The following is a 17,449-nucleotide window of genomic DNA, read 5'->3' on the forward strand; positions in this document are numbered from 1 at the left end:
CCTAAAACCACTCTTGGGTTCAGTGATTCAGTCACTAGAAGGACTCAGAACTCAACAAAGCTGTTGTATTTATGGTTACAGTTTATTACAGTGAAAGGATACAGAGTAATATCAACAATAGAAAAAGGCACATGGGGCGGGGGCCAGGATGCACCAGTTATCCTCTCCCAGTGGAGTCATGGGAACAATGCTTAGTTCTCCCTGCAATGATGTGTGACCACTCACATGGTGCCAGCGAGGGCAGCTCACCCAAGCCTTGGTGCCCAGGGCTTTTACTGGGAGTCCAGCATGTAGGCAGGCTCACTGCCCACAGGGCTGACCTTAGTCTCCAGCCCCTCTAGAAGTCAAGCTGATACTGTGTGGCCCAAGGCCCCCTAGTAAACAAAGACCTTATCGGGCAGGATATTCCAAGGGCTTCAAAGTTATCTCCCAGGAGCCAGTTAAGGGCCTGTCTTTTCTTTGGAATGTGCAGAGTTTGAACATCCCAAGTCTGCTGAGTTAACCCTTTATTAACTTCCGAAGTGGGATTCTTAAGTCAAGTCTCTGCTTGAAGGCAAAGAGACCAGGGAAACACTGTGTTTTAACATTCAAGGAACCTTTTATACCTTTACTTGCCTTATAGTCAGAGAGTTTCCGGGACGTAAGCCATACAGCCAGAAGGCAGGGTGCAGAGGAGAGGAGGCAGAGATCGAGCACTCATACAGAAGTTGCTCCTGAGTAGCCACTGAATAAAAGGCAAGCTTCCCCTCCTCAAGGTCCAGCCAGATGCCCACCACCTTAGGTCTGTCTGAGCCGAGGACAGTTTCCTTGACCATGTGCCACACAGAGAGCTGGCTAGTCCCCTTCCACTCGACACACCAGGAGTCCTTGGTCCTTCCCAGGATGTGGTCACGGCTCATGCCCCAGGAAGCCACCCCAACTGCCCAGTGGCTGCAATGCTGAGTGTCCACTTCCCAGTACTGATGCCCAGAAGAGAAAGCTTGGGAACATAAAACTTGGCAGGTCGCAAACCTCTCATGACTCCAGGGATAGGACTGTGAGTCATGAGATACAGTCACCGTCCGGCAATCCTGGGACACCCCCAGGCTACAGGAGAGGCTCCTGAGGTCAAAGGTTGGACTGATGGCCCCTGGGAAGAAAACAAGAACATGACCCTCCAGCTCTGATGGTCCATGTTAAGAGGTCCTCAGAGAGCAGAAAGCACCTTTGTATTTTTGGGTGTGATAAAGTTTTACTGGTACTGCCAATGAGATTGGTACATCAACTTGCAGTTTTCTGTAGCTGTTCCTGATCTTCTATTAACAATATCCCTTTCCCACCTTAATTTCTATTTACTCATTAGCCCTCTTTCAGGAAGCCCTCTCTGCATCCCACCCAGCAAAAAGTCACCTCTTCCTTTTCTCAACACCCCTAGTGCTTGACCTGTTCTCTAATGATACTCACCATCTTCTACATGTAGTACAGTGATTTATGACCACGGTTGTTTATATCACTCCAGTTATCCATAGGCTTCTGTTTGAGAACCATGTCTTATTCATTTTGTGTATTTCATATGTTTCCTATTAAGTGAGTAAATACTTGCTAACACTCATAGCATTACTACTCTAGGCACACACTGACACACACTCATTCATTTAACCCTCATGACAGTCCCACGAAGGAAGAAGTACTATTGTTATCTCCAACTGACAGATGAGGGAACTGAGGCTCTAAGAGGTTACATGACTTGTCCAAGACCACACAGCTAGTGAGTAGAGGAGCTCGGAGTCAGACCCAAGCAGTCTGGCTCCAGGATGCATGCTCTCAAGGACTACTCCAGACTGAGACAATGATAGTATCTAAATGGGTTGGGGAACAGGCAGTTGGCTGTGCGTGGAGGCCCCAGCACAGATGCCCCAACAGTGCCTGGACTCTGAGTGCTCTGGGTCTGGCTGAGCCTGGAATTTGGGAGTCTTCAATCCCCTTTGGTTTTGTCATCAGCTCCCCATGTGGAGGGACCTCGTCTGGGGGTAGTGAGCTAAGGAGTAGGCCTGGCGGCAGGGAGAAGAACACAGGATGCTCTCGGAGCTCCTCCCTGCAGCAGGCCAAACCCAAGTTTTAAGCAGACCACGTACTTACACTGAGCAAACCTGGAGGCCCTCTTGGGCGTAGGGCGGCTCTGGTCAGGCAGTGGGCATGAAGAGGAAGACGGAGCTTCCAGGACTTCCACTAAGGAACCAGAAAAATTGGGAGGAGGAGAGAGTCCCATCAAAAAAAGGCAAATAGCAGGTATCCAAACATCATGATCAGAGCTCCCGACTTGTCTTCCTCATAGCAGCACATTTTTTAGCGTCAGGACTTGACCAGACAGTCCATCCAGCTCAGGTCAGCCCAGACTCATGTTCTCACTGAGGACTTTTCTACTGTCCCCTCACTAAGCTCTAAGCTCCTTGCTGGCAGAGACCTTGTTCATCTCCATGTTCTAAGGCTCTAGTCCAGTGCCAGGTACACAGGAAGTGTTTGATGCACATTTATTGAATAAATTAACTAATACAGTTCTAATTGGTTTCCTCCTCAGGTAGCTAACACAGATGAGTGGTAAGTTAGCGACATCGGTCTAGGTACTGGAGTTACAGGCCTTAGAAAATAAGTTTCCTTCTATTAAGGGCCTGTGATACATCACTCCTCCAGTCACGTCCGAAAACGTATCCAGCCCCAAAACACCTCAGCCCACTCCTTCCATATTTACAACACCACAGTGGGAACGCAGCTGGGCTCTGGGGTCCTGTCCCCCAAAACAAAGCCACAAAACACTTTGTCATTTTCCCCCAACTTCCATATTTAATCTCCTCCACCAAATAAAATCAACTCACCCCGTGTTTGTGAGTCAAGGGCCTCTTTCCACGTGAAGTTTTCTCGTAATTTTCCCAGGATTTCTTCTAGGTCATGCAGAATGTCGCTCACTTTTCTCTCAGGTGTGTTGGAAGTTACCACCTTTGGAGAAGCCAAGGAAAGGTCCATCCCACCAGAAAAAGCCTATTGACAAATCATAAAAAAATAAACAAACAAAAGTCTCCTAAGGAGTGTATTAGATAGTATGTTCCAGTTCTGCCGTCTATCTGTAGTTTTCTACTTACCTCCTGACAAGTTTTTAAAAACATACTAAGGCCCTCAAAATATAGGCCTTGAAAACAATCTACAACAATACACGGGACAGCAAAAATATTAAAGAGTGGTTATTTCTGGCTGATGGGATTATGAGCAATGTTCATTTGTTTTTTTTAGTGCTATGTATTTTCTAGTATTTTGTACAATAAATATGGATTTCTAGATAATACCAAAAAAACGTTTAAAATTTTTAGGCCCATCTTATAGGGGCTTTATAAAATAAATAATACAGATAGTCACTGAGATAAGCCGCAGAGGCCAGAATTATCTTCCCTGAACTGCTATCATTATATCACATCTCTTCTCAAGAGCCAGCGTAAACATGTTGCCTGCATCTGAGGCCTCCAACACATGCTCCCTGATTTTCTTTAACCTCAGGCCCTATTATTCCCCAACACAACCTCTCCTCTGCTCACCACATTCCCACCTTCAGCACCTGACTTTCCTTCCCTACTTTGCACAGTCCATTCCCCATTCTTTTCACCAATCCTAATGGTAGTAGGCACCACTTATTGAGTACTTTCTACTGCTCACCTCTACTTTGCATGCCAAGCTCCCGAAGTAGCTTTATTGTCCCCATTTTACAAAAGAGGTGAAAGTTCAGGGAGGTTAACTCAATTGCCATAGTTAATTTTATCATCCTACATTTTCACATCGCTCAAGCACTTTTTTATGTAAGATCTCTTCTAATCCCACATCAAACCAGTGAGGCAGCAGGCCACATAACAGGATTCCTATTTTACAGATAGAAACCTGGACTCAGAAAGATGAAAGGACCCGCCCAAGGTCATAATACTAGTGAGTCGCAACAGCAGTACTGAAAGTCAGACTCTCAGACTTTCCATCCCAACTCACTGCATCCCTGAGGATGCATTTATTCACTCATTCAGTGGGTACTTGTTGGGCATTTACTACGTGTCAAGCACTGTGCTAGGCCTGGGGATCAAGGGTAAACAAAAGAACAAAAGCCATCAAGGTCTCTAGCCTCATGAAGCTTAGAGTCCAGTGTAAGAGCAGAGGGAGGAAAGACATTAATAAATTATGGCATCATTATCAAGTTGCAACTGTGGCAACAGCTACAAATGCAAGGTACATGAAATCACAAGAGCCTCTAAAGGGGGATTTGACTTGTTCAAGGAAATCAGTGAAGATTTCCCCGAGGAAGTGATGCTCTAGCTGGGGTATGAAGGATGAGCAGGCGTTACCTAGGTGACAGGGGGAAGGAGGAACATCCCATGGAGTGCACCCTGTGGTGGGAAGAAGCATGACCCCCTGAGGGGTGGAGGGGGCCAGTGTGGCTGGAGCTTGAAGAACCAGGGGGAGCTGGGTGAAGTGAGCCAGGGGAGGCAGACAGGGATGGGATCCTACGGGGCCCTGTGGGTTCTGTGAGGATTTGGGTCTTAATCCTACCCACACAGACATCCTTGGAGTGTTTTCAGCAGAGGAGTTATGTGATCAGATTTGCATTTGGGAGCATCACTTGGATGACCACGAGGAAAGCAGACTAGAGGGAACAGAGTAGAGCAATTAGGAGGCTATTGTGGCAATCCCGGCAAGAAATGATCACAGACTTGGATTAGAGAAGTCTCAAAGGAGCTCAAAAATATTAAATTGATTCAAGAGGTGTTTAAGCTGGTGAGAGGAGAGATACATGATTCCCAGCTTTCTGGCTTGTGCACTTGGAAGGGTAATAGGGCTAGTCACTGCAATGGAGAACCCCAGAGGAGGAAGTGTTTAGGACATTTTAAGTGTGATGTGCCTTTGAGACACCACGAAGAAAAGATGAGAAGGAAGATACTGGACTAGAGCTCAGAGAAGGGTCCAGGCTGGAGCTAAGTTTGTGCAGAAAAGTGGGAATTAAAGCCATGGGTGTCGGGAAGACCACGTAGCGGAGAAGAGAAAGAGACCTACAACTCAGCTGTGAGGAATTCCAGCATTTCATTGCTGAGGAGTGAGCCTGAAAACAGACTGAGAAGGAGCAGCCAGAGAGAAACAGGGGAAGCTTGGAAGACTCCTGTCCCAGAAGTTACGGGAAAAGAAAGCTTCAAGAATGAAGGTTTGGTCAGCTGTGTCAAAAGCTGCTGAAAGGCCAAGGAAGACGAGGACTAGAATGTCTGCAGGATTTGCACAGAGGTCATTGGTGACCTGAGAGCTGGTTAGGTGGAGTGGTAAGGATGGAATCTAGCCCACTCGAAGTTCCCTACGTCACTTCAAGCATTCCAAACTTCCAATCATCCACGTTTGGTAGTAAAGAGGATGGTCAAAGGTTAAGAACTACTGCATCCTTCAATTGCAAACATATTCCTGTTGCTCCAATTGGAAGCTGTCCCTAGCCTGGCCCCCAACACATCCTTTCCTCTCCCAGCTGAGCCTACCGTGCCCGGGCTGCTCAGTTCATTGTCTCGTCCAGACTCTGGGAGGTGTCTCTGACTCTGAAGGTTCTTGACGATGTCTATAAGCTGTTCCACCAGATCTACCAGCTCCGGACCAACTTCTGTGATGCTCTTCTTTGCTGCCGCCTTTAAAAGAGCAAAGCAGAACAAAAGGCTGGACCCAGGAACAAGGTTTAGACGGAGGGAGCCATAAACACTGGATAAAGGAATCAGACAAGGAAGTGACAAAAATGTCCAGAGCATGAGGAGATAGACTCCCCAGACCTTTTGCACGCCCATTTCCCCCTACCGATCGTCCAGTGGCCATAACAGGGAACCAGAATTCATCCATAGGAAGGGGGGTGAGGTGGGAGTGAAGTGTTAAGGGAATCCTAGGGGTCATTTTGAACAGGGGAAGTCAGAGAGGAAACAGGGTGAGAGCCTGGAGACTTGGCGTGGTAGGTGGTGGATGATAAGGTGAGGGGTGCAGTAGAAGGCATTTGGCTCAGGTTTAAGCTCCACTCTCACCTCTGATTCATCCTGTGTCCTCACCACTCCTTTCAAAAATGAAAGCGACCATCGCCCCTTCTCCTCTTCAGCAGTGACAAGAATCAAACTGTTCACTGCGAAAGGATCTTGGAGACTTTAAAATGACATATAGATGTAAGCTCTTTTTGTACATCCTTCCCATTTAAAGAACTATTTAGATGACAGCACTAAACAATTCCACTTCAAGAGCTTAATCTGCTCAGCTGCCTGGTTGGGAGTGGGAGCAAGTTTTGCAGCCAACATATTCTAGCAATTACCTCAAGACCTGGTGACACTCCTCAGAGGCAGGCTGGGCCCAGGCCTCAAATGGAGAACACTGCACTACCCGCAAAAGGGGTCCTATGTGGAGCCACAGAAATACAAGATGTTCTTTATCCGAGTCTAAATAAACCAGAGTTTGTATAACTTTGTATTGACATTTTTCATTTTTTAAATTATGCTGGAACTTCAAAAACTGGAATGGACCCAGGACCTTCTACATCTTTAATAAGCCCTGATGTCCCTCAAAATAGCATGTGTTTTGGAAGCCATAATCAGGCTATTGTAGAGAGCGAGGTGGCTGACTACCAGTAACACTGTTTGCTCTTAAATGTCCAGGCTCCACTCCTGAATTTTCAGGCAGCTGGAACTCTGGAATGGAGCCCTTACCCAAGTACCCGAGCAAATGAAAAACTGCTAAAAATAAGCGCATTGCTTTTTCTACCCATAAAACAAATGCACACTTATTGTGGTGAATTTAAAAAATGCAGAGGGGCTGGCCCCGTGGCCGAGTGGTTAAGTTCACGCGCTCCGCTGCAGGTGGCCCAGTGTTTCGTTGGTTCGAATCCTGGGCGCGGACATGGCACTGCTCATCAAACCACGCTGAGGCAGCGTCCCACATGCCACAACTAGAAGGATCCACAATGAAGAATATACAACTGTGTACCGGGGGGCTTTCGGGAGAAAAAGGAAAAAATAAAATCTTTAAAAAAAAAATGCAGAGAATGAGACAGAAGAAATGTCTTCAATCATCCACTATCCTACTATCCAAAGACAATCATTTTAATTTGAAAGCCTTTCAAAAGTATATTCAGTCACTACAGTATAAACTATGTTAACAACGAGTTTTGAGGACCTGAGACATAATGCTGTATTTATAATTAAAAAGAAGAGAACAGCTTTATCCATAATTACAAAGAAATAGAAGCAATCAATACGTCCATCAAAAGGTGAATGGATAAACTGTGGTACATCTGCAATGGAATATTACTCAGCAATAAAAAAGAAATGAGCTATCAAGCCAAAAACCTTAATTTTGTTTACTGAAAGAAGCCAGTCTGAAAATGCTAGATACTGTATGGTTCCAACTATATGACATTGTAGAAAAGGCAAAACTATAGAGATATTAGAAAGATGAGGGGGGGCTGGCCCAGAGGTGCAGCGGTTAAGTGTGCATGTCCTGCTTCTCGGTGGTCCACAGTTCACCCGTTCAGATCCCGGGTGTGGACATGGCACTGCTTGGCAAAAGCCATGCTGTGGTAGGTGTTCCACATATAAAGTAGAGGAAGATGGGCCTGAATGTTAGCTCAGGGCTAGTCTTCCTCAGCAAAAAGAGGAAGATTGGCAGTAGTTAGCTCAGGGCTAACCTTCCTCAAAAAAAAAAAAAAGAAAAGAAAAAAAGATGAGTGGTTACCAGGGGTTGGAGGGGTATAAATAGGTGGAGCACAGGGGATTTTCAGGGCAGTGTAACTGTAGGATAGTGCAACTGTAGATACACGACCTCATGCATCTGTCAAAACCCATAGAACCATACAACACAAAGAGTGGACCCCAATGTAAACTATGGATTTCAGTTAGTAATCATGTGTCAATATTGGTTAATCAACTATAACAAATGTACCACACTAATGCAAGATGTTAACAACAGGGGAAACTGTGAGGGGTATCTGGGGACTTTCTGTACTATCTGCTCAGTTTTCTCTAAACCTAGAACCACTCTAAAATATAAAGTCTATTAACTAACTGGAAAGAAGAAGAAGAAGACATAACCTGGCTATACAACACGACCTCGACTCTGTTTAAAAAGACTGCAGGGAACAGCAGAAGGGTGCAGCGGGCAGCTCCAATCCTCCCCCCACCCCTAACCCCCAACCATCACAAAACAAGCAGAGACTGATAGGACCAACTTCGTCAGAACTCCGGAAAACACTGAGTGAAAAAACAGCAACTTGGCCTAGGAAAGCTTTGTGGTGTTTTTACTTGCCCTTGCCCCACTCCCTCCCTGCCTCAGTAAGGTCTTGAAGATTCCCAGTGTGCGACCGGTTCCCGGTTCCAGAAGGAGCAGAGCATCTTATTCACATTTGTTGTGTATGCCTGTTCTAACCCGGCTGGGCTGCCTGAAGGAATGACACAGGGTCCTCATCTTTTTCCACCTAACTCGGAGCTCGGGCCAGAAAGGTGGTGGACATGCTGGGAAGTGCTGCAACTGAATTAAACTTGCCTACCTCCAGGGCAAAAGATTGCGGTGGAAGCCAAGGCTGGGGACAATTGGAACCCTCCCACTTTGTTGATGGGAATATAAAATAGTGTAGCTGCCATGGAATACAGTTTGGCAGTTCCTCAATAAATTAAATAAAGAATTACCACATGACCCAGCAAGTCCACTCCTAGGTATTTACAAAATAACAGAAAATAGGGACTCAGATACTTACCAATGTTCACCGCAACATTACCAAAAGGTGGAAACAATCCAAACGTCCATTAATGTAAGCATTAAAAAGAAAAATGTGGTACATACATACGAGGGAATACTATTTAGCCACAAAAACGAACAACCTTCGGATACATGCTACAACATGAATGAACCCTGCCAACATGGCAAGTGAAAGCAGCCAGACATAAAAGGACAAACATTGCATGATTCCACTTATATGAAATATCTAGGCAAATTCATAGAGACAGAAAATCGATTAGAGGTTACCAGGGACAGGAGGGAAGAGAAATGAGAAGCTATTGCTTAATGGGTACAGTTTCTGTTTGTGGTGACGCAAAAGTTTTGGAAATAGTGGTGATGGGAGCACAACACTGTAATTATAACTAATGCTACTGAATTGTACACCTAAAATGGTTAAAATAGCGAATTTTGTCATATATTTTACCATAATAAAAAAATTTTCATAGAGACAGACTTCGGAAAGACTGGAAGGACGTGGAAATAAGCCAAGGTGTACAGCAGCGAGGTTGAAAGGATTTCAGCAGATGTGGATTTTTTTTTTTTCTGCTTCTTCATCCTTTTCTGAACTTTCCAAACAGCAGGTTCTACTTTGAGACGGAAAGAAGTACTGGAAGAAGGGAAAGGACAGGGAAGGGAGGAAGGGCCTCGGGGGGATGGGGCGCAGGGCAGCGGCGGGTCCGGCGTCCCTACCGGCGGCGGCGCGGCGCGGCGCGGGGGCCCGGGCGCGGGGCGGGGGGCTGGGCTCGGGGTGCGGCCCGGGCCGGCCTCCAGCTCGCGCGCGGCCTCCCGGTACTTGTCGGCCAGGTCCTGCAGCAGCGTGTTCTTCCGCAGCTGCGGCTGCTGCCCGGCGCTCTCGCGGCAGGTGGGGCAGGACCAGTGGCGCCTCTCGCGCCCCTCGCCCAGCGCGCGCGTCAGGCAGTGGCGGCAGAAGCTGTGGCCGCAGGGCAGCGTGACGGGCCAGGTGAGCAGCTCATGACAGATGACGCAGCCCAGGTCGTCCTCGGCCAGCCACACGGGGATGGCCGTGCCGGTGTCCCGAGCCGCCATGGTGAGCAGCCCGCCCCCCACCGGCTCTGGGGCGCGGAAGTCAGGGCCACGCCAGGAACCGCCCGCCCGCCAGGGCTACGTCTCCTCCGGCTCCTCCCTCGCTCTTCCTCTCCCCTCCTCCTTAGCTGCCTCTTCCTCTCCCTGCGTGGGTCCACCGTTTTCCTTTCTCCAGTCTTGCTGAAAGCCAATTGAGAGCATCCACCGCCCAGCCCGCGGCGCCCTGGGGACCGAGCTGACCCTCAGTCTGTCTCCTGCGCTGGGAAGTCACCTCGCCCCAAGCGCTAGGAACCCGCTGACGTCCCAAAGATGCTTTAGCTTAATGCCCCTGCCTCCCCTATTAAAATGCAACCCCGACAAGTCTCGGGAGAAAAAAACAGAGAGGATTTCGATTCAAGAACTCTTGTGAGAATGCGCCCCTAGGGATCATCCAGCCCCTCCAACAAGAAGTAAGGGGTTAAGAACTATCCGGTGCACGTAGCTGGAAGCGCTTCAAAGATACTGACGTTGGAGCTCCACTCCCAGAGATTCTGACTTCATTGTCTGGGGTGGAGCCCGGCAGGGGTGTTTTTAAAAACTTCCCCCCAGATGATTCTAACGCGCAGCCAAAGTCGAGTGACCCCCTAGACGTTTAAAAGCGGTTTTACAATGCAGAGTTGTGCGCCTGTCTCCTTACTGCTCTCTGCTGGCTGAGAGCACAGTTACCTAATAGGCATCGGGACAAAAATACTAGAAAGACTGGCGTCTTGAGGTAGCACTGCTGGCCCTGGTTGGGCTTGTTTTCTTCTCCTCTCCTCTTAATCCACTCCTAAGTGCGTTACAACCAGAAAACGTAAGAGCTAGAAAAGCATCACATCCTCCCCAAAGACCCAAAGAGGCAAAGGAACTTCCAGGCTTGCATAGCAATAACTAAGTGGCAGAGACCAGAACCCATATCTCTCTGATCTGTTGAATTGAACTAACAACGTTTTATTTTACCCCATCTTGCCTGGGCTCAAAGTAGGTACCGGATAATACAAATGTGTGGCTATTTCCAATACTGGAAATGACAGGTAGTAGTCATTAGTGCTGCTCATCCAAGGTTCCAGCTCTTTTTCTTATAGGCACCTGGTAGGATTGGCCCTTCTCTGATCGACTTGAAACACACAAAAGTAATACTTACTAACTTCCCACCAGCTTGAAAAGCTGGTAAGTCATTGTATCCGTTTCTGCCAGCTTCCCTGACTATGGAGATGAAGCCATCATCTGGTGGCCTGGGTCTCTGGGTGGCTGAGATGAGCAGCCCCCCTGCAGACCCACACTAGGACGTGTGGTAAAGGAGGAAAACAAATGAGCTATGTTAAGCTTACTGAGATTTAGTGGCTGTTTGTTGCTGCAGCATAACTTCACTTATCCTCACTGAGGTATTACCTGGATTTTGTTCCAGAGTCTCCTCATCTCAAGTAAACGCATAGCTTCTCTGCACCTCCCTTCTGAAAAATAGGCGTAATACCAAACACGCATGCTCAAATATTCCATCTTAAAGGATAAAATCTCCTTTGATATAAGCGTCCTTCTGGCTGTCTCTCCTTCTCTTCCACTGCACACCCAAGTTTCTTGGAAGAATGGATTAACCAGTGCTCTTCAAACATTTTTTCTTGTACATCTCCTAAAAGTTTTATGCAAAAACATGCAGTATTTACAAGAAACGGGGGAGGGATGGGCGTAGTCAGCCCTAGCTGTAAAAATATATGAGCGAGTTCTTCATTTACATCAGAAACTTTATCATTCTTTCCTGTTCTTGAACTTGTGTTTATTTCCATTCCACTCTCTCCACAGAACTGTATTCTAAGGTAATATATTTTATGCATGAAAGTCTTTTATCACTTTGTGATCCCCAGATTAGGATGTTAAGATTCAGTGCTCTCACTGCAGCTCTTAATGAGATGGATGGGCTGGTTTCTTTTAAAAATGCATTTATCTGTGGATGAACATTACTTTGTTTTGCTCCAGCTTTATTGAGACTTAATTGACATAAGACATTGTGTATGTTTAAGGTGTATGATGTGATGATGTGACACATGTGTATATTGCAAACTGATGACCACAGTGAGGTTAGTTAACACCTCCATCACCTCACGTAACTACCATTTGTGTGTGTGTGGTAAGAACATTTGAGTCATACTCTTAGCAACTTTCAAGTATGCAATAAAGTCCTGCTATGCAGTAAAGTATTGTTCACTATAGTCCCCACATTGTACATTAAATCCCCAGAAATTGTTCATCTTATAACTGGAAGTTTGTAACCTTTGACCAACATGTCCACATTTCCCTCACTCCCCAGCTCCTGGCAACCCCCATTTTATTCTGTATTTCTGAGTTCAGCCTTTTTAGATTCCATGTGTAAGTGAGATCACACTCAAAAGTCTTTCTCTGTCTGACTTATTACACTTAGCGTAATGCCCTCAAGGCCCATCTGTGTTGTCACAAAAGGCAAGATTTCTCCCTCTTATGGCTGAATAATATTCCGTTGTATATACACCACCTTTTCCTTATCCATTCATCTGCCGATGGACACTTAGGTTGTTTCCATGTCTTGGCTATTGTGAATAATGCTGCAATGAACATAGGGTGGCGATATCTCTTAGAGATAGTGATTTCATTTCCTTCAGATATATACCCAGAAGTGGGATAGCTGGATCATATGGTAGTTCTATTTTTAGTTTTTTGAGGCACCTCAATACTGTTTTCCATAGTGGCTGTACCAATTTATATTCCCACCAACAGTGCACAAGGGTTCCCTTTTCTCTACATCCTCACCAACGCTTATCTCCTCGTTTTGACGATAGCCATTCTGACAGGTGCGAGGTGATATCTCATTGCAGTTTTGATATGCGTTTCCCTGATGACTAGTGATGTTAAGCATCTTTTCATGTTGATCATTTGTATGTCTTCTTTGGAAAGTGTCTATGCAGGTCTTCTGCCCTTTTAAAAATTGGATTATTTGGGTTTTTTTGCTATTAAGTGAGTGATGAACATTATTTAATACTAGAATTAAACAAGGTTAAGCAATAAATTCTATTCCTTTTTTTTTTAAGATTGGCACCTGTGCTAACATCTGTTGCCAGTCTTTTTTTTTTCTTCTTCTTCTTCTCCACAAAGCATCCCTCCCCACCCCCCCCAAACCCCCACCCGCCCCGTACATAGTGGTGTATTCTAGATATGAGTGGCTCTGGTTATACTATATGGGACGCTGCCTCAGCGTGACCTGGTGAGTGGTGCCATGTCTGCGCCCAGGATCTGAACTGCTGAAACCCTGGACTGCCAAAGTGGAGTGCTCAAACTTAACCACTCGGCCATGGGGACAGTCCCCCTATTTTTTTGTTTTTGTAAGTGTTAGTGCTAAGAAAGCTTGTTCACATAAATAGATGACAACGTCACACATTTTGTTGAACACTTTCTGAGACATATGCAAAAAAATCACGAAGTGATCTGTCATCAGAGATTTTTCTTTTTTTTTGCGGGGGGTTAGCCCTGAGCTAACATCTGCTGCCAAGCCTCCTCTTTTCGCTGGGGAAGACTGGCCCTGAGCTAACAGCCATGCCCATCTTCCTCTACTTTATATGTGGGACGCCTGCCACAGCATGGCTTGCCAAGTGGTGCCATGTCCGCATCCGGGATCCGAACTGGTGAACCCTGGGCCATGGAAGTGGAATGTGTGCACTTAACCGCTGCGCCACCAGGCTGGCCTCAGAAATTATTTTTAATAACCTCTCAGCCGACAATTTGATTAGATTTTCTTTTAATTTTTGCTGAAAGAAAAGAATTTGAAATTACCTATGTTGCAAAACTTATTAGAAGTATTCACTTCCTCATTTCCTAGGAAGTATGCTAAAAAGAACTTACCAAAGTTTATCATATTACTATCAATTAGAGGCACTTTATTTAACCTGATAGATTCAGAAAGGGCTAGGAATAGTAGAATATTGTTCATTTCAAGATACCTTTGTCAATCTAATTTTTTTGGAAGAGTACTTTTATTTTATATGTTTGAAATATATTTTCTTCAAAAGTTTGGAGCTGCAGGGGTTGGCCCGGTGACATAGCGGTTAAGTTCATGCGCTCCACTTCGGTGGCGTGTGGTTTTGCCGGTTTGGATCCCCAGCATAAACCTATACACCACTCATCAAGCCATGCTGTGGCAGGCGTCCCACATATAAAGTAGAGGAAGATGGGCATGGACGTTAGCTCAGGGCCAATCTTCCTCACCAAAAAGAGGAAGATTGGAAGTGGATGTTAGCTCAGGGCTAATCTTCCTAAAAAAAAAAAAAACAGTTTGGAGCTGCAGATTTAGCTCAATTTATGCAATATATTTGCCACATAACCTAATGGGCAAGGCCAGTTCTCGTTGTCAGACCAGTCAGTCGAATCATACTCATTTCCTGTCAGAGAGTCTATCACTGTTAAATTCAAATAAATGTGTTGCTACACATCCCTGTGACATTGGGTTCTAATGTTAAGTTAGATGAGAAAGGACAAGGTCCTTGAATTTGCGGGCTGGATGAAATAAGGTACAACTCTGTTAACATGTCCTGCCAGTGTTTGATTTGCTTCGCTCTTCCTGGACTCCTTCAAGAACAAAGCATATTTTGTCAGGGGAAGGAAGAGGTCGTTATATGTACGTCATCCTTACTTTCACTCCATTTTATAATATATGAACTCAGATCGTTCAAACATAAGCCAAAATACCCCATTTTTAATGCCAAACTTTGTTGCCAACAAAAATCTGCATGAGACCAAGGAAGTTATGAACTCTGACCTCAATGCCTTGATTAGAGAAGATTTCACTGGCACTGATAAGAGAATGAGGGGCCAGCCCGGTGGCGCAGCAGTTCAGTTCTCATGTTCCACTTCTCAGTGGCCCAGGGTTAGCCGGTTCGGATCCCGGGTGTGGACATGGCACTTTTTGGCAAAAGCCATGCTGTGGTAGGTGTCCCATAAATAAAAATAGAGGAAGATGGGCATGGATGTTAGCTCAGGGCCAGTCTTCCTCAGCAAAAAGAGGAGGATTGGCAGCAGTTAGCTCAGGGCTAATCTTCCTCAAAAAAAAAAAAAAAAAATAGAATGAAAAGCTACAGATTGGAGGAAAATATTTGCAAATCCCATTATCTGTCGAAGGAGTAGTATCCAGAATGCATAAAGAACTCTCAAAACTCAACAATAAGAAAACAAACCACCAAATTAAAAAATGAGCAATGGACTCAAACAGTCATTTCATCAAAGAAGATAGAGAGTTGGCAAATAAGCGTGTGAAAAAATGTTCTACATCATCACTAGGGAAATGCAAAGGAAAACCACAGGAGATACCACTACACTCCTATTAGAACAGTTAAAATTAAAAATACTGACAATACCAAGTGCTGGTGAAGATGCGCAGTAACTGGAACTCTCATACATTGCTAGTGGAAACGTGAAATGGGACAGCCACTCTGGTGAACATTTGGTTGTTTGTTATAAAGTTAAAACATACACCTCTCATATGGCACAGCAATTCCACTCCTGGATATTGTTGCATATATCAATAATTTGTTCCTTTTTGTTGCTGAATACGATTTCATTGGATAAACAAACTGGTACATTCATACAATAGACTACTACTCAGCAATAAAAAGGAAAGAACTATTGACACATGCAATGTCTAGGATGAATCTCAAAGACATTGTATTGAGTGAAAGAAGCCAGTCTCAAAAGAGTGATTCCATTATATATTTATATGGCATTCTGAAAAATATAAATCTGTATTGATGAAGAACAGGTCATTAGCTGTCGGGGGCAGGGGAAGAGTGTGGCTATAGAGAGATAGGGCAAGGGAGTTTTTGAGTAAAGATGTAACCATTCTTTACTCTGTGATGGTAGTTACATGAAGGCATATACATATTAAAATTTATAGAACCGTACAACAAAGGGAAAAGTCAATTTTACCCTTTAATAGTGTGAAAAATAAAAGGTTAAGAAGCCTTAATTGTCACTTGTATTTCAAAGTATTTCTTTATTTGGCATCCCAATGATGTTTATGCCTAGGAGCAATACACTTCGGTAAGATTTGGGATGGGTGAGAAATATGCCTTTCTTTTCTATATAGGAGAAGGATGTTTAGGTAAGAAGAGGTGGGGAAGGAGAGCTGGCATCCCGTGGACACAGGTCCATGATTACACATCACTATGTGTGGTGTTCATGATTTACTGAAATGCCTCCCCCTTGGTCTCTCTGTTTCCTACCCATACTCTACATTGCTGCACTGCTTTTCTAAAATTCAAATCTGATCATGTGACTCCCCTGCTTAATGCCTTCAGCGTTATTAGTAGAACTACCTTAAAATGATTTATAAAGCCCTGCCTGATCGGCTGTCCGACTCTTCAATCTCATCTGTAATGCTGTACTTTCTCTCCCTGTCTCCATCTCTCTCTCTCTCATTCTTTCTCTTGTTTTTGATCAATCTAGCTAAGGGTTTCTCATTTTTATTGGTGTTTAAAAAAAACATTTCTAGGGGCCAGCCCCATGGCCAGTGGTTAAGTTCGCGCGCCGCTGCGGCAGCCCAGGGTTCCGCCAGTTCGGATCCTGGGCATGGACATGGCACCGCTCGTCAGGCCACGTTGAGGTGGCATCCCACATGCCACAACTAGAAGGACCTGCAGCTAGGATATGCAACTATGTACCAGGGGGCATTGGGGGAGATATAGGAGAAAAAAAAAGATAGGCCACCGTTGTTAGCTCAGGTGCCAATCTTTAGGGAAAAAAAGAAAAAAATTTCTGGCTTTGGTCATTTTCTCTATTATTTGTCTGCTTTCTGTTTCATTGATTTCTGCTTTATTCTTTCTTTCCTTCTACTCATGTTGGATTTACTTTGCTCTTGTTTTTCTAGCTTCTTAACGTGAAACCTTAAGTCAAATGCTGAGCTATAAAAATGTTATGTGCACCATATAAAATTTTCAGTACCTGTATTTTAAAAAGTAAAAAGAAAGAGATAAAATTAATGTTAATAATATATTTTATTTAACCAATATATCCAAATATTATCATTTCAAATGCAATCAATATAAAATATTTTAATGAGATATCTACATTAATATTTTGTAGTAAGTCTTTGAAATCCAGTGTATATTTTACACTTACAGCGAATTTCAATTTGGATGCTAAATTTTCATTGGAAATACTTGATCTGCAATTAGATTCCATAAAATTTTACAGTCGAAAAAGTAGGTTCATATATCCAAGTTGTTCCAAATATGCTTAAAAGTTTTCTGATAGTTGGATCAACTGTCAAAACATCATCTTCCTTTATTTATTTTTGGTGAGGAAGATTGGCCCTGAGCCAACCTGTTGCCAATCTTGCTCTATTTTGTATGTGGGCCCTTCAAAGCATGGCTTGATGGGTGGTGTGTAGATCCAGGCCTGGGATGCCAAGCTGCCGAAGCAGAGGGCAAACTGAACCACTACGCAGCTGGGCTGGCCCATCGTCATCTTCCTTTAGTGTTCACATCTACGTTGACAGACTCTTTCATCTTTGGGGGAAAATTGATTTAACTTCGAAACAAAAGCCTATCAGTTTGAAAACTGTGCCTCTCGTCGTCGTCCGCTCTGCACC

At 44.7% G+C, this 17,449-nt stretch overlaps 1 protein-coding gene across 1 annotated transcript; it reads right to left on the reverse strand.

The window, feature by feature from the left end:
• Nucleotides 1-63: 63 nt before the first annotated feature.
• RNF135 (ring finger protein 135) lies at nt 64-9,878 on the reverse strand. The gene is made up of 5 exons (XM_070562601.1): nt 9,472-9,878; nt 5,523-5,666; nt 2,853-3,015; nt 2,119-2,208; nt 64-1,129 (listed from the first exon to the last, which is right to left on the reverse strand). Exons 1-5 carry the CDS (start codon nt 9,826-9,828, stop codon nt 600-602), a joined length of 1,284 nt encoding a protein of 427 aa, XP_070418702.1. The 5' UTR covers nt 9,829-9,878; the 3' UTR covers nt 64-599.
• Between the last annotated feature and the right edge of the window lie 7,571 nt (nt 9,879-17,449).

Source organism: Equus przewalskii, chromosome 10, assembly GCF_037783145.1.
Source record: "Equus przewalskii isolate Varuska chromosome 10, EquPr2, whole genome shotgun sequence".
In the NCBI taxonomy this organism is placed as follows: Eukaryota; Metazoa; Chordata; class Mammalia; order Perissodactyla; family Equidae; genus Equus; species Equus przewalskii.

What these genes read in the sequence shown, in the direction of transcription:
- RNF135 (XM_070562601.1), bottom strand. Translation starts at nt 9,828, where the DNA reads ATGGCGGCTCGGGACACCGGCACGGCCATCCCCGTGTGGCTGGCCGAG. An exon ending in GCCGCGCCGCGCCGCCGCCG is followed by an intron (nt 5,667 to 9,471) that starts GTAGGGACGCCG and finishes GCTCTTTTAAAG; the next exon opens with GCGGCAGCAAAGAAGAGCAT. An exon ending in AACTGAGCAGCCCGGGCACG is followed by an intron (nt 3,016 to 5,522) that starts GTAGGCTCAGCT and finishes ATTTGTCAATAG; the next exon opens with GCTTTTTCTGGTGGGATGGA.